Genomic DNA, 23,713 nt, shown 5'->3' with positions numbered 1-23,713 from the left:
ATTTGCAGGTCACCTTTAAAGCATTTCCCACAGCACGTCGAGTCTTGTTATAAGTCCTCTATCCATTAATGCTTTTATTTCAGCAGTTCTAATTGAAGTTTTAAATATTCTGAACCTTATGCAAGACACCCAAAGTGCTGCTGAATTTCAGGTCCTCTTTTGCATGAAGCTCGTTCCCTGAAACCCTATTGACCTTCAGTCGAGATGACAGTCACTCTGTACCATGTCCACCCCACTCTGTTACCATGTCCTGTATGGTATACCATATGGTGGAGTCACCATCCCTGGAGGTGTTCGAGAACCATGCAGATGTGGCACTGAGGGATGTGGTCAGTGGGCATGGTGGGGGTGGGTTGGGCTTGGTGACCCGAGAGCTCTTTCCCGACATGAATGATACGATGATTCTGTACAGGTAGGGAAGCTCCAATGTGACAGAATCCATATGTGTTTGAAGAGTTTGTCACTGAGTTCATAACATATCCTTGCAATACCACAGGAGCAAGAAACAGAGAGTGAAACCAAAAAGGAAAATGATGAGAACATTTGGCAGAAAGGAGCAATGAGAAGAAGTTTGGGGGGGGGGGGGCGGAGTTGGAGGGGCAAAAATAGCAACTGCAGAACAGAATGGGGAAGGAATGTCAGCGTTTTCCCACTGCCATGAAAAAACCCTGTGCAACAGGACTATATTTCAGGATCAATCACCCTCGAACTTTTTGCCCAAGATGTTCAAAAGCCGACCACACCGCTCCCAGCTGGTCACAGCTGTAACCTCAGCCTTTGCCCCTTCGGAGCAGCACGATCCCGTCCCTTCGGGGTCTCCGCTTTTCACCCTCGTGCTGCGAAGCGCTACGGCGGCGCGGCGCGGTGGAGGCTGGCTGTTCACTCTGAAGCGGAGCGACGGCAGCGGGCGGCGCGGGGCGGGGGGCGGCCGGGCCCTCCCGGGGCGGTGCCTGGCGGCCCGGGGGCGGGGAGGAAGGGGCGGGGGCCCGACGGAGGGGCGGGGGCGGCTCGGGGCGGCCGCTGCCGCGCACTCGGGCTCGGACTCGGCTCGGCGGGGCCATGTTCGGCCGTAAGCGGCTCTCGGGCCGCTCGGTGAGTGCTGGGGACGGGGGTGGGTCTGTCTCCCTTCGGCCTTCCCCGGCTCCCACCTGTGGCTCCGTCCCGCTGCACTCTTGTGTCCCCGCCGTCCCCGAATACCTCTTTTCTGGGTGTCCCTCACCTCCCCGTGTCCCTGCGCCCCCTATTTCCCCCCCCACCCCCCTATCCCCAGGTGACCTCCGCTTTTCTTGCAGCTGACAGCTTCGGGGGAGCCGGAGCGGGGCCAGCCCTGCAACACCTGCGGGGACCAATGCCCCGGCTTCGTCCTGCACAAGTGGAGGTAAGGCCCGGCGACACGCGTGTCCCCACCGCTCGGAGGCAGCGCGACCGCGTCCCACGGGTAGGGCTCCCTCCGGCGCTCCCCCCACGTGGAGTTTTGGAGCTCCACAGAGCATCTTCAGGAGTGTAAATGTGTCTTTTAGGGGAGTGTTTGTGTTGGTCTCGATTCCCCTGCTTCAACAGGTGGGTCTCTGTCTCCCGTGAGAGCTTTCTGCCCCCTGGAGCAGCACCCGGCTGCACTGGCACCTGCTGTGGGATGCAGCCCTGGGGAAACTGGTTTGCTCCATATCACACACTACACTCAGGGGCTCCTGCTGCTGCCCCTTGGAGGCAACCCTGGCAGGGAACAGCAACAGTGGGACGGCAAGAGGTCGTTGTGGAGGATCCGTGGTTGGTGCTCCCAGGTGGCTGCTTGGAGCTCCTGCCTGGCCCCGTAGCAGGGTGTTGCCCCCTCGCTGATGCCGAGCAGTGATACAGCTATTGAGATGGATGAGCCCTCTCCTCCGGCTGGGTGGGGATGCGTGTGTGGGAAAGACCAAGTCTCTACTTATTTATTTCTCCTGTGTTTCCATAAAGACAATAATGTGGTGCCTATGGAGCACAGAGAGCCCTGGCTTTGTGCTGGCTCAACTCCATCTTTCCTCCCCACATTGTGAGTTCACAGGTAACTTGGGATTTAGCAATATTAAACCTTCTGGGCTGGGGGCTTCAGAAGCTGATACTGACTTAGAGCCCTCAGTGACCTTTTAGCCTTATTTTATAGGCTATCCCCATTTCCCCAGTATCTGCTATGCTTCTGTCCTGCTTCTCAAAGCTGCATCTCAGCAGATTAAAGCATGGATCCAACTCAAAGAGAGGGACACTGAATTGATTTATTAGTGCTGAGTTGTATGTAAAGCTCCAGCCTTGCAGATGAGCAGTGCAGTGGGGCCCATGGGTTGTGCTCTGCCCTGGGGAGATGGTGCTGGTGCAGCTGCAGGTGGTGGACGAGTGGAGGTGATGGATGAGCCCTGTTCCTCCACCCTACACAGATGCCAATCTGAGTGTCCTGTGCCCCACCTCAGACCTTCAGAAGGTGAAGGTGTCTCCTGGCTGCAGGAGCTGTGCCCTGCTGCTAATTGGGATCTGCCACATGTGTTAGATCTATGAGGTCACCCCTGAGTGTCTTTTTTCCAGGACTTATAAAATGCTTTCAAGAGCTGCCCTAGGTTTTCTCATGGCTGAGGTTTGGGGCAGCAGGTGTTGTCACAGCAGTGCCTTGTGATGCTTTAAAGTGTCACGGAGAACTTTCAAGTGTAAGATAAAAAACAAACGAACAAAAAAAAAGAGGTGGTCAGCAGAGGGATTTTTACTCTGGTCTGAATAAGGTGCTGTTTCGTGTGAGTTATGTTACCCTTAGGTTTGAGAAATGGAGAGGGGAGTTGATACAATCTTACCAAAGGCCACTGAGCTTCTTGGGTGGTGTCAAACGTGTGGCACGGTTGTGATCTCTGCAGCAGCATGCTGCCTGCTGTGCTGCATCCTGCGGAACCCTTGAGCAGCAGGCTTCACCCTGCTGGGAGCACCTACCCACCTGCAGCTGCCCCCTGGGGGTCCCACCGTGGATTTGGGTTGAAATAGATGGATCCTTCTCAGGAAGGAAGGGGTTACCTGCCTGGGACAGCAGTGTATAGGGCTGGGTGTGGATCCTTAGTGCCCCTGGCTCTGCATCCTGCAGTGGGGCAGGTGTGCTCCAGCTGCACGCCTTGCACCAGGGATGGTAAGGCTGAGCCCTCCTGCATATGCATTCACATTTAATTGCCTCGATGTAAGAGTAATTATGCAATTAAAACAGAAAGGCAGCTTGTTTGCCAAAGCACAATAGAGAGGAAGGATGCTCATGTTTTACTAGTGAATGGTTTATTAGTGCACAGGATGTGTAATTGCCATTCTGTCCGTCCCCAGCATGCTCAGGAGCAATGCCCTGCATGCATGGGGCCATGCAGCTCCTGCTGGGGATGTTCACAGGCGCTTTAACTCCCCAAATGGATTTGGAAAATAACAATGGTCTGTAAGGAGATCTGCAGATTAAGGATACAAACCCAGATCAATTAACCACTGGGGATTTGTAAAGCTTTTTAAGATCCTTTAACAGCGGAATTTCACTGATAAATGGGGATTGGGCTTTTTTCTTCAAAGATGGGAATTGGTGATGTGCTCTGGGGAGAAATAAAAGGGTTTATGAGCTTGTAGGCACTGAAACCAGAGCACATCCCTGTTGCTGGTGTGCACGTTGTCCTATATGCGATCGTGCAGGACTGAATTGCCTCGTTACCTGTGATTCTAGGTGTGATCTGTCCATCAGGCAGGCAAATGGCTTTGTCAGGCACCAAAGGTTTCTGTGCCCACATGCTCTCTTAAAAGCCACTTTGCTCAGATGGAGAGGTGGCTTTGAGCGTTGGCTGCATTGATCATTCCTAGGAGCACAGGCATCCTTCTGAGCCAGAGAAACCACTTGAAAATAAATTACATTCTGCAGAACTGCTGTATTTTCAGAATAAAACCAATCTCTGTGATGTGGAGGGGGGGAAAAAAAAAAAAAAAAAAAAAAAAGATGAAAGGGGATTCCCAAGTAATGCAAAACTATCCCTGGACTTAGAGTACATTTCTGAATATCCTTAATCTTGCCCTTAAACTCTGATCTCGTGTTCAGGCTGGTGGATGAATTCCCTTGATAATGTGTTGCAGCAGGGAGCTGCAGATCCTGTACTGTTAGACCAGGACACGCTGCCTGCTTTCACTCGGAGCTCCCAGATCCCATCTCTGGTTGTAAGACACAAATTCCATCCTTAGTGCTAAATCATTTAACCCCAAGGAGGAGAAAGCAAGCCACGTCTGAACAGACTGAAGGTTGCGTTCCATCATCTCTGGGTGTGAAGTCTGCAAGGATGCAGTTATAGGGGTACAGCCAGAATAACCTGCAATTGCTCATGTCCTGAACAGCAGAGCAACTCCTTCCTCTAACCCTGTCACTTTATTTTATGGCAGACTGTCAGTAAGGTATGTAAGGACCTGTGTGGGCCGTGGTCTTGAGAATGGAAATTGGGCACACACAACAAAATCCCCGTTAACGCAGGCTGATACTTGAAAGGTGGCTTTGTGTGTGGGAGAAGTGAAATCAAATTCAATAAAAATCTTCAACTCCTTGGGAGTCCGGTTGCCGTTTTCTAATCAGATCTGCATTACATTAAGCTGTGTGCCATTCAGCTTGTTAACAAGCTTTGGTTTAAATAAAGCTGTCATTGGGGTTGGGTGAAGGGATGGCCATTAGAAGGGTCTTTTGCATAATGTCCCGCAGAGAAGAGCCTGCAGAGAGGTGGGCTGGGAGGCGGAGGGAGGCGGATGGAGCTGCCAGTCGCTGCCTGGTGTAATTAGTGCGGGTGTGCCAACCCTAAAAGTGACAAACAGCTCCAACACCACCCAGATTGCTGAAGGCTGAACGCAGCAGAGCTGTACTGGGAGGTGTGGGGGACACGAGCCACCTGTGCTGCAGAGCTCAGGGACAGCAGAGTGCTGCAGCTCCGGAGAGAAGGCAGTCAGGCGCCGTGGCAGATAATTTTAACGATTGTCTTAGAACACTGGGAGAAGTCTTTGTTGCCATAGTTATTCTTCTTGCTTGCAGAAGTGGTAAATAACAGCAGTAAACATGACATAAGGCTGCCTTGCTGGTTTGCATCTTTTCTTGGCGTCTCTTTTTCTTGTGTGTGTGTAATTGTTGTCTCTTGCTAACACATGGGATGAGGAGATCTGCTCGGCGTGTCCCTGTCACACTGCAATGTGGGCTGACGTGTCCCAGGTCGTGCCTGGCCCTGGGCTGCTGTTTCTGGGCCAACTGACTCAGAACTCAGCAATATTCTGGGTTATTATTCAGGTGTTTCTTTGCTATGGTAACTCATTGCTTCATTGTCATCTACTACAGAAGTCTTGTGACATCTGACCTTGCCAGGTCTGGGAGCAGGAGAACGTTGGGAAAAGAGTAGATGTGGCACTGAGAGCTGTGTATTGGTGGGCACAGTGGGGTTGGGCTGATATTGGACTGGATGATCTTAGTGGTCTCTTCTAACCTTAGTGACTCTGAAGCCTGGGTAATGCTGGCTCAGGGTGCTGAGTGATGGTGCATCACAAAAGCCCGTGGACAAGGAAAGAGGAGATGTGTAATATGGCAAACCCACCAAATAAGTGGTAGACCAGAACTTTGGAGATGTGGTAGGTTGCTGGATGGTGGTGGCTGGGTGGCGTTGCATTGCATGCCTCTGTTTTGTTGACAGTAGCTTGGGAGTTGCTAGTGGCAGTGTTTTTTCTGCTCTTTGCTTGGCATGTTTGTACAGTTCCTGTCCCCAGACATGATCCACCCTTGTGTGAAGGCCAGCAAATACAGCTATGGGGTGGCAGGAGGCTGTGTGCATCTTCCTTCCCACTGGTGACTCGTACCTCATCCAGTGAAGTGATAACATTTGTAATGCAGCACGTGAACGAATAGCACCAAATCCTGAAGCATTTGTTTCTACTTCCAAAAAGAAAAAAAAAAAAGTACAGATTATTGCTTCCATATGTTTTCAGCATTTTTAGTAGGTTATGTATCTCTCACATGCACGCTCCCAGCTTTTCCCTTTCATGAATAACATGCTTTGTGCCTCTTTCTCCTTTAGGATTCAGATATTCTTCACTTCCTTGTATGTTTATTTGAAAGGCTTTGGGGATATGAGAATAGCAATGCCTTATCTTGAACAGGCTTATGCTCTCATTGCTTCCCCAGTGAGCAGTGTTGGGTCCTGTGGTGTTTTGTACAGATTTCCATTTTGCAGCGGGGAGCCTGCAGGAATGGGAAAGCTGTGCCAGCGGGGAGTGCTGCTGGAGAGGTGAGTCCCCATGGGGCTGTGGGTGGCTGTCCCACCAATGTCCCACCCATTGAGGGGTGCAGAGTAATCAGAAGTGGTTTCTGCTGGCTGATTTCCGAGCTCGTTCTTGGGGTTGGTAGAGTGAGCTCGTTGTTGGGGTTTTTTGTTGTAAGCAGTTTGGGCAGGGAGAAGCCGTGCCTTGCCTGGTGACTCATTGCCAAAGCTGCTGTCCTTCAGCTGCTGTTGGGGCAGCTTTTGGGATGGGTGGCTGCCCATCACCTGTTGTACCTCCCTTGGTATAAATGGCTTCAGCTGTCCTACTCACCTGCATCAGTGAGATTAAGCACTTGTGCAAGCATTGTGCAAGCATTTGAAAAATCAAGGCTGAATTTTACTCTGAGAGACCCAGAGCAGAGGCAGAGTTCCCTGAAGATGTTTGAGCCACGTTGAGGTCCCCAAATGCAGGCTAGGACTTTGCCTTGGGTGGGCAGAGGACACATCCTGCCTGTGGTCTCCCTGTCTTTTGTCAAGGGGCAGCATGACATCAGGATATGGCTTTGGGCACATCGGGGAGTAAAGATCCCCATGGGTTTTCCAGCTTCACCCTGGTATAATCCTTCTTTCCACAAATGCCCAAAGAAATTTGGGGGCTCTCAACCAAATTTTTTTGGCTGTCCCTTACACACTGTCATACCCTGCTGCTAACACAGCCCCTAAACCAACAGGCACAGATAAGGTGTCCTGTTTGTATTGGCTGTGAGATCCCATATCCATTTTAACACAGCACCACAACATTACAGGCAGTGTTGTCACTGGCAAAAAGCCTAAAATACATTCTTTATTTTTTTTCTATGTGATGTACAGAGGAGAGGTGAGGTACGTGCCTGTATCTGGGCAAGCCCAGGGAGCCTGTCTGAAGTCCTTTACAAACCATTGGGGATTGGATTGCAGGAGCTCAAAGGAGCTGGGACACTTCTTGATTAAATTTCATCTGAACACAGGAGCCCCAGTCTGCAGCTGGTGTAACTAGAGTTGCTGCAGGCAGAGCTGCCCAGGAAAGCCCTAAAAGCAAAATTTCTCACAGGAAAGAAAATTTCTCTTGTGTGGATATGTTTCCTGCGTGTTTTGAAGCAGCCTCATGTAATTCTAGTTTTAGGAATGGGGTGAAAAAAGGCTAACAGTGTGATGTGGGGTTTAGTCTGGTTTGGAGGGGTCATTCTGTTCTTGTGATTGTAAGTGGACCTGATGAGTGAGGGGGTAGAGCAGAAAAACACTGAACTCCCACTTTAATTGATATTTTGCTCTTAGTCTAAACAATTGTTTTGTAAGTGTGAAGTTTTATTTTGTGGGATTTCTTTGTTGTTGTTGTTTGCTTGCACTATTTTTTTGGAAAAATGCCTACAGCAGCATTTCAGCATGCAACAAGTGGGATGCTCCTGTGCTCCCTGTCTGCTGTGTGAATGTGTGTGTCCTGCCCTCACGATGTCAGCAGGGCAGCAGCCACCCTTTCTCAGTGCCTGGGTCCAACCCTCAGCCGCATCACTGAGCTGATTGTCATCACCAAGCACATCTCCATCCCGGATGAAATCACTCAAGGCAAAGCTTGCAAAGTGCATGACCAGGATAGATGGGCTTGCATGTGGGATTTCCTTCCTGACAGCTGGCAGTGCTGGAGGCTACAGCTACAAATTCGGGTGCCACCTTGCATGTGATTTAGTGGGAAGTGGCTGCACTTGAACAGCTCTCCGCGGCTGGGTGGGCAAGGTGCTGTGCTTGTGCTCCCTGCAGCCCCCAGCCCAAGTAATGGGACGCCTCAAAAACCTGGGAGGAGCTGAGGGATGAATGCTCTGCTGTCAAGAGCTGCTCAGCCCTTTGGAGAGTTTCTCTTGGTTTTTGTTCCCTGTTTGCCTTTAAAAAGTCAATCGGCAGCCCTTTATTCTGTTCAGGCTCCCCGCCCTCCAGCCCCAGTAATCCATCCTTATTACACCACGGAGTCACTCTTCAAATCATCAATTGTGTTTCCATTGTCTGCTTTGTAAGTATATCACCCAGCTTAAGGACTGCAGATAGCATCAACCTGGCTCTTGGGCAGATGGTTTTGCAGTTCATGATGATGCCTGTTTAGATGCTTACTTTTTCTCTGATGAACAAACTCCCAGGAAAGCTGCGCTGGGGATTCTTCCCCATCTTTGTGCTCTGTGGTCGCTATGTAATGTTGGAGGAATTTGTAATGTTAGAAGGATTGTCCAGTGTGAGGGAAGCTGATTATGGGGTGAGCATGGCCAGTGTTGTCATGAGCCTTTATCTCGGGGAAACCCCAGTGGCCAGAGTTGTTCTCAGATTTAACAAAACAGATCCATAAGGAATTCAGGGTGCTCTCTGCCATCGGAGAGGCCATTTCTTCCCCTTTGCGTGGCTCTCTGCAGGGCCCTGATGCTGGAGCTTAGCGCTCCGAGCGCTAAGGACCGCAATTACTGTTCTCACCACCGAGGGAGGCACTTTGTGCTCTGCCGTCGCAGCAAATATTTCATCCCCTATCCATTGCCCTTGTGCGGATGCTGCTGCTGTGGCGATAAAAGACATAATGGCTGCTCTCACTGATAAGGAGAGTATATAAATGTAATTACTGAAATCCTTACGTGGGTGGAGGAGTCCCTGCGAGGGGTTCTCATGCTCATGAGCCCTTGGCTGTTCTAGGGAAGCTGCCTGCAGCTCCTGGCAGCCGGGTTGGAGCTGCTTGGCCGCAGCTGGGAGCAATTAGGAAGCACTGTCTTTTTTCCCTCCCTCCCTCCCGACTTTTTTTCCTCGTCCTCTTGTTGAAACCAACCCATGGGCCCTGGGAACGAGGAAGGAAAGCCCCACAACTGATAGTGCGTGCGGCTCTTCAGTCTGACCCTCACAAGGAGCGCGTTATAGCCAAAGAGAGAGGTATTATTTAGAGCAGGCCAACAAAAAAAACATTTCCATGGCAGCAGTAACCATAGGAAACCTCCCCAGTGTGTGCAGGGTGCGTCCTGTTTCCCTGCCTTCAGCTGTTTGCTTTGCGGTGTGCCCAGTGTGGCTCCAGCAGTGACCATCCACACTACTGTCCCCTGCTGTGGCCATGGGGATGTGTTGCTGAGCCCATGTTCTGCGCTCTGTCTGGCTGCTAAAAAAGTGTTTTCAGAGGGTTCCTCAGATACCAAGAAGTCTCAAAGCCACCTTTCACCTTCTGTCATCTCTCAAATGTGTGTTTGATCCTTAAATACCTAAGGCATGACAGTGAATAGGCTTCCAGGATCCAATTCTTCCTTTTTATAGCGTCTTAGAAAGATGCTTTTATGCTCCCTTTGGCTCAGCCAGTGATGCTTGGCCTACAACCAAGATGGGGAAACTAGGACGAGAATCACTCAGATGAGCAAGCTGAAAAAGTTGTTAAAGATACCAACTTTTTGTTGGGGGAAAATATTGATGGATGGTTTAATTTAAATGAAAAAATGAATATTTTTCATGGAATCACAGAACTGTTTGAGTTGGAAGGGACCTTTAAAGGCCATCTGGTCCAACTCCTCTGCAATGGACAGGAACACCTAGAGCTCGATCAGGTTGCCCTTTTTGATCAGCTTAATCTGAGCTCATATACAAGAAGGCGTAAGAGAAGGACAGTTTTGGGGATGCTGCCACCTCTAGGAAATGTTGGCTGGAAAGTGACTGCCTATGTTGGGAATGGAGTCCTTCCAGCACGAGCATGGGCAAGCAGCTGGGATTTCTGGATGCTGTGCAGCTTTAAGCACTGTTCTTGCAAAGGCCGCAGCCCTGCTGGAAGCAGGTTGTTGCTCAAGGCTGCCCAACTTGTAAGGAACCTGCCGGAAGAGGAGGACAGAGGTGATCAGCTTTCCCTGCTGACGTGCCAAACAAATGGTAACATTCATCACCAAGACCTGTCTGTGCCTTATTAAATCTGTTTTTGGATTTAATAAGGCCATGGGCTGGTAGTTCGGCCCCTTTAAATGTCAGGTTGGAAAGGAGCTGGGAAGTGAGAAGACAATAAAAGTTAATATTCTGAAGTCAAGTATGTGCAGTGTAGCTCAGATTTTTAATATCAAGTGCGTAATTTATTACAGGATGTAGAGGTTTCCAATACATACATTTGAATATGTTTTAATATTATCTTTCCTTCCAGTAGCAGGAACAGTGGTGTTTAACAAAAGAAGAATGATTTCATGTTTCCATTTGATGGTTCCAGTGTGTACCTCTAATAGGTGTGGGATTCACCAAAGCGTGAAGGCTATCTGATAAACGCCTGGATGATAAAGCTGTATTGTTTGCTCTGATTTCCTTCAGCTATTTTCAAACATATAAATAAAACATTTTTGAAGTGTACACCATGCAGTTGAGCACAGGCTATTTACTTTGTGCTGATGTGCCCTACGGGGGACACCATGAGCCCTTCAGTGCCCGAGAACAGCAACTTCATGGCATTAGTTCTGCATGTTGCGCTCGAGGTGGTTGCACATCATTTTAACAGACGTTTTATCCTAAGTGAAGGTACACATATTTGAAATAATAACAATCTCCTCTTTAAATAAAGAAGCATTTGTCGTCTTGTACAGCAGAGGGCACTCGGTGTTGCTGAGCTGGGAGGTTCATGGAGAAAACCACTGGGCTGGCGTTCTGTTTTGCAGAAATTAAATACTGTGTGTGTGTGTTTGGTTATATATGTGTGTGTGCATATAAAAAGATGTAGGGTGGCATGTATATAAAAATAATCCTAGCGTGTAATATAAAACTGAAATGCTTGTGGTGTTGCTGGAGATGGATGCAGTGCATGCTGTGTTGTTCCATGCTCGGTGTGGGAAGGCAAGAAGAAGAGGCCCTGGGCAGCAAAGGGTAGCAAGCTTGCAATCACAGTCTAGAGATTAACTTTTCAGTTTTCAGTTGTTAATTCTTGAGGAATTCAGATGTCCTGCGTCACCCCCAGTGAGCTACTTATCACAGAGTCATTTGAATTGGAAGGGACCCTTAAAGGCCATCTGTTCCAACTCCCATGCAGGGTGCAGGGACATCTACAGCTTGATCAGGTGCTCAGAGCCTGGTATATTTGGGTTGGGTTAATCTGAATCTCTGCCAGCAGTACTTCAAGAGGTGGACATGTTGGTATCTCTGTGTGAAATGCAGGTCAGCAAGCAGTGTGAGAGAGCATGAAGTTGGAAATAATAAATGCCAAGCACACAGCCAGGTGGATTTTGCCATTGGGTGTTGTGGAGTGTGGAGATCAGAGAAATGGGAATGTTGGAGGGGCTTTATTGTAACAGGTACTAATTAAGGTTTGGATGTTAGGGAGTAACCCAAGATTAGTGGTAGGGGTTTTGTAAGCAAGCTCTGTTGATGGAAGGGCAGCAGGCCATGCTGCAAGGCTGTAAGCAGTCTGTATGGGGTTGTCGCAAGCAGCATTCATCCTGTCTGAATGTTTAGTAAGACCTTGGTGCAGCTCAGGCATGACGCACATGAGGGTGCAGCTGCTGGTGTGCTGCAGAGCCCCTTCCCACTTGGGTAAAATTGCAGTTACATTGATGAATACTGATAATAATCCATGGGCAGTGTTCCTGGAGACCTTGCTGGGCTGTGGGATGGGATCAGACTTGTTAGACCAATTCCTGTTCTACACATTTCGGAGCTGTGCAATCAGCCAGGCACCATCTCACCAGACTGATGTCCCTAAGCTAACTGGGAGGCACTGGGATTTAACCCTGCAGCTTCAAGACACGAACAAAGAACAGAAGAACAATATCACAGCATAGCTAGTACCCCACCATGTACCTGTGCTGCTTGGTTTTGTCTATCCTATAGGCTTTGCTGGTCATTATCCTGTTTTGGGCAGGCAGCTGACTGGGAAATAAGGGTTACAACATGTTTTGCAGGAGCTTTGCATCATTAGCACAGATTTGGCAGTGTGCAGTTGGAGAGAGTGTAGAAGCAGTTGTAGGAGCAGCCTTAGAGCTTCACAACTCACCTTAGCCAATGTCAATAAGCTATGAACGAAATGAAATGAAACTACTTAAATACACCGTTAAAATACATTGTTATGTTAGTGTGTGGACCTTCCTGCAAGATTGTTCTTTAACTGTAGCCATTAAAGGACCCCCATGGAAGAGCTATAGAAGGCTGCTAAAAACCATCCCTGGCCTTAACCACTTGCTGGCTACCGAGCGGATTTTGCACCGAGGTGAAAGCGCTGTGGTTTGGAGCATTTGTATCAACTTTGCAGCTTGAGGTGCTTGCAGACAGTAAGAAGAAATGAATTTAGAAGGTGCTGTGTGTTGCTTTCAGGTGTCGAAGCCCAGCTGCCCTGTCTGTTGGCTCTTTCTGTCTTTACGTGTAGTGCCTGAATCCTGGTGGCAGAGATGTGTTTAAGGGGGTCCTGCATGTCGTTTTGCCTTTTGGGCTTTTCCAGATGATGCTGGAACTTGAGTAGTTCATAAAAGGAGCAAGTAGCCAAATGGACCAATAAAGGGAGTTGGTGGAAAGGCCCAATATATTTTATGAAGAAAGAAATGTATCCTCTAACGCGAGAGTTGTGTATTGTAAAATTTTGCAGGGCTGCTAGCGCTGTTAAGTGCTGGCTTTTCCTCCAACCGTTCTCTGAGTGCACGCAGGAACTGTCTAAGCTTTCTTTTTGGCCCGAACTCCTCCAGGTCTGGGTGGGATCTTGACCCTGGGGAAGTTAGTGGGAGACGTGCTTTGAGTTTCTCAGGGACCTGACATGTGGTCTTCAGCACAAGGCAGGTGATGACAGACTTCGAACAAAAAGTATTTGGCCTTTTATAGGCATTTTAGGCTAGGTAAAATACAGCTTTACATCTTCTTAATGCTTTTTGATGGCAAGAAGTGCAGCTAAAGGGCCAAAATCTGTCTCGATGGTGGTTCTCACTGGGAAATACCTTTGTGCAAGCCAGGAAAAGTTAAGCTGTTTTGATTCAAGCAAATGATAGGTTTGCAGCATGGTGACGGTGCACGCTCTCGCTGCATTTCTAACCATGGCAACCCAACAAGTGAAATTTCAGACCGGCCCTGAGGGTGAGCACAAGGCTTATCAATGATTCAAGTCCTCCCAAAGTTGTTGGGGTCTTCAAGCAGGCTGTGATTGCTCAGGGGGAGCTGTCTGCTTGGGTGGATTTCATGCATCACCCAGAGCTGCAGAGATCTTTCTCATTTTGCTGCCCTCAAGCACATAGGGTGGGGAAATTGTGACCTAGGCGCAGCATCGCTAGCCCCTGTGTATCATTTAAGACACACAGATTTGGGGAATAGCAGAACAAATGAGGATCTTGATCCAGATTCAACGCTTTTTTGCTTTTCTACAGAGTTGTCTGCAGCTTCAACCTCGGTGCTGGCTGACCGGTGCGATTTTAACTGAGGCTTTTTAATATTCTCCTTGTGCAGCGTGGATTTGTTCCAATGCGCTGCAGAGATGTGTTGCTGCTCAAGCTAAGCTTGAATTTCTTCACTGATAAAAATTTCATGTCATTCTTCTATCTTGGCCCCAAAGGGCAGGGTTGCTGAGCTCAGCTGATCATATGAGATCCATAGCGTTCTGATCTGACTGTTCCTGTGAGTGCTTTCTTCTCTACCCAGATTTTAAAACAGGGTAAAATCCCAATTTCTGGGAAGCTGCTGTTACAATTTAGCTCAAATCAACCTTCCATCCCCTTTCCTTGCTGGGGCCACTCGCCTCCTGCCTGGTCTCACAGGGAAGTGATGATCATAGAATCACAGAATTGTTTGAGTTGGAGGAGACCTTTAAAAGTCATCTAGACCAACTTCCCTGCAGTGAACAGGGACATTCACAGCTAGATAATGCTCATATGGAGAGTGGGGCTGAGACATAGGACATGGAGCTGCACCAAGTGCTGTGCAGACCACTATGCTCTTCAATCCCCAACCCCTTTCTATGAGCTTCCTCCAAGGTGATGGTGCTTGCTGCTGGGTTTGGCTGCTCTCGCTCTCCCAATGTTCACCTTTTGAAGAGATCCGTGCTTGGCTTTACCAGCAGCTGTCCTAGGATTTTTCTTGCTTGCGAATGTGATCTTAGATGTCTTCAGGTCTGTGTGAGTCCTGGTATTAGAGCTGCTTTGATGTCTTCACCAATACTTCTTAAGGCAGTTCAGAATGATTTTATGCAGTAGCCCCAAGGTGCTTGCACAGAAAAAGGTGCTTTAGAAATACGAATTCTGTTTGAGGACAGATTTTCCTCTCCTGTTCTCTCTCCATTCAGAACAAGGCAGTGAAAATGTAGCATTTAATTAAAGTTAGTAAAGGTTTGGAAGTGAATTGCTATAAACATAAAAGGCATAATCAAATGCCTGCCTAATCCCCACCTTTAGGGCACATTCAATGCAGAAAGAGCATAATGTGCATGAGACTTGGATTGAAAAACGCTGAGGATTTGGGAGCAGATCTTTTATAGCTGGAGCTTCTAAATTCTTTCACTTCAGGCTTAGGGATTTAAATATCTACATATTATAGGACAGCATAAAGCTTGGTTGGTGCAGTCTGACACCATCCCATCAATCACTGTGACTGTACACCTACGTAGGTCCCACAGTGGGCAGTACAGTGTCCTGACCATAGGTGTGATGGTAACTGGCCCCCAGTAAATCACAGCCTCTGTCATGGGCTTCTCCTTCTCTGGAGCTCTTTAGACAAAAGCACCTGAAGTATTTCCCTTATTAGCCTAAAGCAGGATTGGGAAGGGATTGTGTATTTAATGCAGTTTCAACCGGAGGAGCTGGGCTTCTTCAGCTGCCTTCTGCAATCTTGAGCTCCAGTTTAAAATAAATAAATAAAATTGAAACAATCTTTTATCCTGAAAGAGATAGAGGGAAAGAACCAAATGCTGTTATCTCCCCGGGTCTCCAGAGAAATAAAAGCTCGGTGCATCAGAGCTGCCCAGCTCCATTACCATCTCCCTCACCTGCCCACGTGTCCCCCGGAGCCAGGTGTCCTGCAGAGCATTATATCCCCACTGCCAAGCCCTCTCATTTCCCTAAAACAAATTTTCCTTTGAGCACTGTGTTATCAGTGCTCTGGTATGGGGCACAAGGGGATGTGATGGCACACGGTGTATTGCAAACCAGACAAGACAAGAGAAATGAGGAATCCTATATGCAAAAGTTTCTGCCCTATAATATGAGTTGGTGCCCGTGGCTACCACCCATATCTGTGATGTGGTACAGGAGTGCTGGCAGCAGGCTGCTGTTGCTCTGTGCAGGTGGGATGGCAGTGAGTGAGGTGGTGTGTGTAGCTATTGGAGATTTAATGATAAGGATCATCTATACATTGGTTTGAATCAAAAGGACTGCATAGTGGTAGTTTTGGAGACAGGGCTATTGGGAGTGAGGCTGGGGACTGGAAAGAACCATGGTTAAGGCCAGGATTTGTGTTGTGATGGAGCGCTCCATGGTTTTGCTTTGCAATTAAATGGTATTTGGCTTTGTTTAGTTTCGAGTAGGAACCAGGCTTTGTTATGTGGTCTAATTGTGATTTCTTTTGCTGGCTTTAAGGTGTGAAAATCAGGAATATTTCTTTTGGTTGAGAAGGAGCAGTAAGGCTTCATTTAGATCCCAAGCCATCCATGTCTGCGGGAAGTGTTTCCTATACCATAGGGCTGCAGGGAGCAGACTGGCAACCTGGGATTGCCCAGCTGAGACATCAGCAATGGGAGATGTGATCCAAGAGAGGATGAAATGATCCCGTGAATGGTGAGGGGCAGAAGGCAGGGCCCAATGTATCAGGTGGCCAAGATGAGAGGTGCCCAGCTCAGGGTAACATTAGTCCCATGCCTTCTGGTGCGGGGCCCCATGGAAACGGGAAGGGCTTTCTTTTTCTGTTGAACCGGGCGCTAAGCCAGGTGAAAGAAAACATTTTCCCAACACCAAATGGAAAAATGCAAGGCAGACGTCTTAAATGAACTGTTAAAGGAATAGAGCTGTGAAAAGAGTCCGTTTTCTGTGTGCTGGGGTTATGCATTTAGCAGATTTTTGACTATTGGAGACCTCTGCAGTTTGTAGACAGATAAATCTGTTGCAGCAACTCAAGTTGTGGCAAAAACTGAAGACAAGCACTGGGAACTCATCGCTGTTCCAGAGCTCACTCGGACAGTAGGACAGTACCATTCTGTCCTTCCAAAAATCTTGGGGCATTTTTCCTCACCCCTCCAGCCCCCTCCACTCCGTTCCTACAGATGACTGGCAGAACTACTCATGCTTTAAAATAACCCAGGCTAAAAAGTGTGATTTGTGTTTCAGCGATTTTGATTACACCCACATACTATTTTTATTGCCGTTTAAATCGTCTGTGTTAGCTCGAGATGTGTTTCTTTTAAGCAAGTAAAAAAAAAAAGAAGAAAAAAAGACTTGACTGTTGCTAACTGTTGCTAAGGAAAAGAAGATATTTATTCATCAGGGCACTTCTTTCACATTGTGAGGTTGGTAGCTATGGAGGAGGAACATAAGGAAAAGACACGGTTATATATTTCAGCCTTTCTGTTATTGCTGTTGGATTGCAGCCATATCTACTGATGGGCAGCAGATGTCATTCCCCTCCAGGATCGTACATCTCGGTGTGGTGAGAGTTATGGGTGCCTGATGTGAAAACCCAGTGAGCGTCCCTGGGCTCTGCTGGGTCCCAGGCGTATGAGGCTCCGGTGGTCTGTAGACATTTCCCCAGCTCCACAGAGACTCCTTTCTCCTTAGCTTCAGCCTATCCTTTCCAAAAATCCCCATCAAACCAAAGAGCCAAAAATGATGCACATGGCCATGTTCCTTCCCCAAGCTCCTGCTTCTGGGAACGTGCGGCAATACCATTAGCTGCTTGTTGCAGAGTTAAGAGGTTTTCCTTTTAGCTGTCATAGCAACGAGAAAATATTGTTTTGACAGAAATTGAATTAAAAATTAAATTTGTCTTTTTCCTAGTAAGCGAATTGCTCACTTGTGAAAAATATAAATCACTTTGATCGGGATGGATATCGTTGTAAGTACCTCTGCGTGCTTCCAAAGTGAATTTTGCAAATGCCTCGTGCCACATTCTGTCCCTGCTGAGTTTGTTTGGAGCATCCCGTGAATCTGAGCTTTATTTAATGTCAGGCTTGGGCTGAAAAGCTTCCTTGGCAAAACTTCCCTGGTGCTTGCAACCTGCGAGAGCTTCAGGGGAAGAAACAGGTCTGTCGAGTTCCTGGGAGCAAAGGGAATGACTCCTCCAATGTAGCGTTTCTGTTCTTTCTACTGAAGCTCTGGTGTCAAAGCCCAGACAAACAGCAATCCCATGGCTGTGGTTCTTGGAGCACGATGCTGTCTGGGAGCAGGGAGAGGCGGTGAGTCAGGGAGCAGTGCGGTTGGTGAGGAGTGGGGAGCAGTGCTGATGGCTTTGAGTTGCTTTCCCCACCCAGAACATGGGCTGCTCAGGGACTTTCCAAGCCAGGTACGACTCAGAGCAGTTCTTAACCCCAGGTGCTTTTCTGTCCCATGAGCTGCCCATTCTCCTTGAGAATCCACTGTTGCTCACTGTTGGCACTCAGAGCTCCTTTTGGTGTCGCTCCTCATTCTGTTGTTCTTCAGAGCTGGATGGCTTCCTGCAGCAGATCTTGGGGTTGCACGGGGTTGGGGAAACAGAGGAGCAAGGGAAGAGACCTACCCAGCTGGGATACATACAATGCTGCTCCGAAAGTAATGCCTCCTATTTTATTATATTGGCCCACTGCATCAGAGGTGGATGCTGGTGGTATGGCAGCCGAGGTTGAACCTTACTGCCAATGTCCTGGTATACTTTGTTGCCATGCAACAGATGGCTGCAGAGAGGCAGTCTGACTACACTGTGTCTGACATGGAAATGCACTTGAAGAAGCAAAGGTCTGGAACTGAATTCCTCCAGGTGGACAAAAATGGCAGCCACTGACATTCATCAGCACTTGCTGAATGCTATGAAGATCAATCAGAGCATGGTAACACAGTGAAAGTTGGACTGCAAGGGCAGTATTATCCTAGCAACAGCACCATTATAGCAGCTGTGAAACAGTGTATCTGCCTCAGCTGGTGCAGATTTTTATGAGCATGCCATGCAGGCTGTTGTTCATCGCTGGTGAAAGTGCACAGATAATGGTAGAGAAAAGTAGTATGTTGAAAAGTACTGTGTTACAGCTGAGAATTTGCTCTATCAGATAGTGTTATTGTATTATTTGTATTACTTTTAGAGCAACTGATGTGCACGATGTATAGAGGGGACATCCCAATGACCATCTAAGCTGCTATCTGTACAAGCTTCGGTGTGGTGTTTCCAAAAGTAGGAAGAGGGGGAGAAAAACCACCTGGAACATCCCCAGGTCCAGCTTCTCGGAGGTGATCTGTGGGCTTTTGGCCATCTCAGCTGTTCAGGTGCCCAGCTTTTGGTTGAAAGTCAGCTTGCTTGTTTGAAATGTCAGCATTGAACTTATAACAGAAAATTTGCTTTCTCCTGATGGAAATCCACAAACAAAGCCTTTTCCAGCTTTCTTAAGCATTCAGTATTGATCTGTGAAATAAAATCAGGCTCAGTCGGCGGCAGTGTTATCTGCCACATGCTGATGCAGAAAACGATGCTGGCATTGATTCCCCTCTGCACACGAGGGTGTTGAGGCAGGCTGTGTCCGTGATCACCCACTTTTGCTCAAACACTCCTTTTCCCCAAACTGAGCTCTGCAGCGGTGCTTCTCAGCATTTAATGCGGGTTTTATTTTCTTTTACACGTGTTTGTCGTCAGCAATGTGCAGAGCAGTGCAGGCGTGCTGTTGAGAATTATTACATTGCTGCTTTTTTTCTTCGCATGTTTGAAAAAGCAACACAAAATTACACATAAAAACAGCAGCATCTGTGACAGCAGCCTGGCCCAGGCAAATTACTACTTCAGAAAGTCGGCATGGATCTCTTGTGATTCACTTCCCTGCTTGCCAGAGCCACATCGTGCCCAGCGCTTTATTCCAGCCGCGATAGGTGTGTCTTTTTCTTTTCCACCCACATCAAATTCTTAAAATAAGAGTGCTATAAAAGGAAAAAAAATAACTGGAGTTTATTTTCCTCTGGAGCACACTGGGCTCTGGAAGTTGTTATTATAGGTGAAGTCATCACAGAGGAGCTTGTGGAGCCCTTGGGGAAGGGTGGGAGCAATGCTGCTCTTCCAGAAAGAGCAGCACTGGTGATGTCCTTGGGTGAGGGGACGAAGGATGGAGAAATCAACTTCTCACTGTGATTTTGGCCAAAGATTGGGTATTTCAGTGTGCGTCCCCCTTCAGCACAGTGCTGCTGGGAGCAGAGCGGATCCACCCTGCAGTGCTGTCCCTCTGCTGGCTGCACTGCCCAGGCCATGCGGACAGCTGGATTGTAGCTATTCTTTCTTTATTTCACATAAAAAGGAGTAAGATCCTTGTTGCCACGGAAACCAGCAGCCCTAATTATAAGGAGTTTGATTCAGTGGATGTAAAAAGCTACAGTTCTTCCTTTTTTTTTCTTGTTGAAAAAAAAGAAAAAAGAAAAGAAACCAGACATGAGATGATAACCCAATGACTGGTATGAGGCTCATCTCAAGTATTTTCCAGGAATACACAGAATAATACCACTTGACCTCTCTGGCAGCGAGCTGGGCTGGGATCAGCAATCCCATCCTTGGCTGCCCATTACTTGTGCTCAGCCACAGCTGCCTTCAGGCAACCAGCTCAAAACGAATCACAGTCATCATATTCTGCTTGATTTGCTGGGTTTTGCCATTGTCACTTGCAGTCAAAGGGCATAGGTGGAAATAATCTGCCTGGCTTAGGTACTGCTCAGGGATTTGGGAAAGCATCTCAGCACCTCTGGGTGCAAGAAGAGCTGTCTGTGAATAGCCCCATTGAGCAGCTGCTGGGCTTGGAGCTAAGCAGTGTTAAGTGCTTTGCCAGATCTGCAGGAATTTGCTAGTTTTGCAGACAGCAGTGAAGTAGGATTTACATCAAAACAGGATGCGAGCAGAGATGTAAATAATGCATAAAGAATGCAGTGTGTATGTAAAGTGGCCTTTTCAAGTGGCCTCTGAGTTCATCCCCCCATTGGTCTGCCCTTCTCTTCTTCTGAGGAAAATCAGCAGAAAATACAGAATTAGGGAGTGTTTTCTGTCTTGGCTTCCTGGCTTGTTTTCCTTCCAGCAAGCAGTGACAGAGGTGAACGTCCCGCACAGGTCAGAGTTTGGGTTGTATTTGGGTCACGAGGGTTACCGGGGGGGCAGAGATTTGCACATGGATTTCATTATTTTATTCCATTTTTAGAATGTGCTTACTGCAAGTTAAAACTCAAATTCGTCTTGTAACACAGATACTTAAATCCTGGCCTGGAACTTTAGCTGAGAGGGGAGCGTTTAATACTCACTAAATCCCTATTTCAAATAAACATGTGAGAGAGTGGCTTTCCGCTTTATTGGTGAAGAAATAAAGCTGATATTTTAGAATATACCCAATTAAATTCTGCAGAGTGGGCTTTCATGAGGGGATAAAGGACCAAGGCTGAAAAGCGGGGACCGATCAGGGTGTTCTGATGTGTTCTGACCTGAGTGGAGACCCAGGCCGCTTTCCTCTGGGCTGAACAGCCCAAGGGACCTCAGCCTTTCCTCTTTCCCTCTGGACCTTTCCCTGTTTTCACAGCCCTCTTTGGGGCCCTCTGATGGTTTTATGTGAGGCTGGTTCTGCTAATGGCTTCCCATTAGGGGTGTGCTGATACCCATGGTTAAGTGGCACATCCTAAAGTTGCACACGTGGGTGGTTTATCACAGGCAGCAGAGCCTCCTCCTGTGCTTAGTAGTAGGCATGTGGTTTGAATGCCGTGCTGAACCATAGCAAAAGCTCCTCACCCCAAGCAAGACTCGAACTGGGCTTTTTCAGGACTGAAAGAATTTTTCTGGCTTTTAAATGCCCAGGGCTTTTTACAAGACATCCATCTCTGCTTTTAAAACCCCGCCACCGTGGTGTATCAGCACCTGACAGCTGTGACCAGGTAAGAACTATGATGTCTTGAACGGAATTTATGAAACTACAAATTACCTTTTGCCCACTGAAAAATATAACAGTGCTAGTGGTTTGGGGTTAATACAAAGGAACCACAGTGTTTTTTTTCATTTAGCAATCACCATGTGACTGATATAATTTTTTAACGTACCTGCCCTCCCAGAGTTTGGAATGTATAAATATATATAAGGTATTAAAAAAATTACAAAAAACCATTAGGCAGGAATAGCACGTTAAAATGTATTTTACATGTTTTTCTTAGCCCTGGTTAGCCATATGTTAAAATAAACTTCAGCAATGGCAACAATTCTCATTTGAGCTTATGTCTTAATAAAATAGTATGTGGGTGGTAAATACAAGCAAATACATTGCTGCACAGGAATGGGGGTCGAGCTATTTTATATGATATTTATCTAAACCATCTCTTCTGAGCAGCTTCCACCTGCATCCCCTGTGCTGAGGGTTTGGTCCCCTTCCCATTGGAGTTGGTGGGACATCCCAGGAGGCAGTGCTGCTGATCCATTTCTGCCCATTTTAATTGTCTTTTTACTTTCCAAGTCTTCACAGAACTGAAGAGGAAACGATTCTGTCTGTATTTCGTTTTTTTAAGCAGGAGAAAATAGCTGGGGTCAGCTGCAGGTTGGGTTTTAGTGAGGGTTTCTGGAAAGCTCATCAGCTGGAAACGTGAGCATGGTGCTGTGCTGTGAGGAGTCATCTCCCTGCACACAGATGGTCACTCCCTATTTAGGTTTTGAGGGCACCATTTCGTGTTGTATAGCTCTGGTCACTTCTGCTTAGCTGGTGAAGGCCAAGCAGTGTTTCCATGATTGCCTACATGTAGTTGCAGTAGTTTTAAATGGCCATGCGTTGCTGTTTGCTCTGTTCTGAGAGTGGTGAATGGAGAACAGTGTCCAGGTGATGCTCCTTCTGCCCAGAGCATAAGCCTTTCAACTCCTTCTGCCCTTGAACAAACAAGATTTGCATTTTGGTACTGCTTTTCCCCTAGCTCACAGTAAATTGCGTTTCCATGTGACATTCTGCAGCTGTCTGCCTTGACCAATGCCCTGGAACTTGCTACAGCAATAGCACTGAACAACTAAATCTGCATTAAGGGCGAGCAATTTCCTTGTGTGGCTGACACCACTCTAATGGCCAGGACGGCAAATGGCTCAGCCTCACAGTGCTGTGACCTGGATTTCAGTGGCACAGCCAGACCATTACTCCTCACCGCCTTTTCATAGCACCTGATTTTCTCTCCAAGTGATAAAGGCAGCAAAGTGCCATGGAGGCAAATGGGCTGAGCGTGTGGATAGATCAGGGGCTATCTATTAATAGATATCTGGATATCTATTGCCCTCCTGCGTTCTGGGGCTCAGGATAGCTTTAGGTTGCAGGACCCAGGCCTTGCAGGCATGGCAGGTGTGGGGTTTGGGGATGGGTCCCATTCCCCTGCAGTTGTACAGTGTCCCTCTCCCACCCTCGTCGGATGCATTGCTGGCACTTGGGCTTCCCCATCCTATCTATCTCCACTGCTGATCATTTACTTAACTTCACATTTATGTAAGAATTGAACTCCAGCAGGCTGTTTTAATTGGTGGGACTGTGGCAGTGTTGTGCTAAACTGGAGACAGATGGTGCTTACACACGGACCACACATGGAGGTGCTGGGAGGGGGGGGGCAGCTGGACTGGTGCTGGAAGCTCACCTCTGCTGTTTTCCTTCTTGCACAAGCGTGTGCTAGAAAAGCAGCAGTTTGTTGGCTCTGTCTCTTTGTCAGGACACCTAAATAGCTCTTTTTGCTGGGGGCAGATGGATGGAGTAGTCCCTGGTCCCAGCATCATCACAGAGCTTTGGCAGACACTGCCTCACCTTGCAGTCTGCACAGGGTGTGGGGAAGAAGCCAGGCAAAGGCTCTCTAATGAGGCAATATAATGCTTCATTATTAAGCGTTGTGTACAGATATAATTAGCTCAGCACACCAGTTGCCATGGTGTCTGACACATGTTGGCATAAGTGCTGGGTTAACAATGTGTCCAAATGCTCAGCCAGTTCCTTTCATTGCTTGGAGCCAGAAGAAAGGAAAAATCCCCAAACCTGATGTGCAGAAAGGAGGTGCTGGGCAGGCAGGGATCTAGGGCTGGGTGGGCATGGGCTGTCATTATGGCCCCAGGTCAGCGGGGCTCATTGTGATCTTCACGGATCTGTTAGAAAATGCTGTTCCAAGTGAGAGGTGAGCACTCTTGACCCCTTCTGCTTTTTAGGGGTTTGTTGTGCAACCAAGTAGGATAAACCATTTCTCTCATGGAGGGGATTACGAAGTCTTAGGGTAGAGTTATCCCTGTTTGGGTAATGTGTTGGTTTGGTGCCTGGCTTGTCTCCAAGCTCCCTCCCAGTGTAGAGATGCCCTTCCTTCAGCCTCTAC

The 23,713-nt window shown here is 47.9% G+C and overlaps 1 protein-coding gene across 1 annotated transcript in view; it reads left to right on the top strand.

Moving 5' to 3' along the window:
* The first annotated feature begins 993 nt into the window (after nucleotides 1-993).
* The window catches only part of PRICKLE2 (prickle planar cell polarity protein 2), an 88,627-nt gene continuing 65,907 nt past the window's right edge, over nucleotides 994-23,713 (top strand). Inside the window, exons 1-2 of the mRNA XM_048957480.1 lie at nucleotides 994-1,092; nucleotides 1,293-1,378. Of these exons, the coding sequence (XP_048813437.1) occupies nucleotides 1,060-1,092; nucleotides 1,293-1,378 (119 nt within the window). The 5' untranslated portion in view covers nucleotides 994-1,059. The remainder of the gene's footprint in view (nucleotides 1,093-1,292; nucleotides 1,379-23,713) is intronic.

Source organism: Lagopus muta, chromosome 11 (assembly GCF_023343835.1).
Source record: "Lagopus muta isolate bLagMut1 chromosome 11, bLagMut1 primary, whole genome shotgun sequence".
Lineage (NCBI taxonomy): Eukaryota > Metazoa > Chordata > Aves > Galliformes > Phasianidae > Lagopus > Lagopus muta.
The sequence above is the reverse complement of the archived record's forward strand: the minus strand, read 5'-3'. Positions and strand labels throughout refer to the sequence as shown.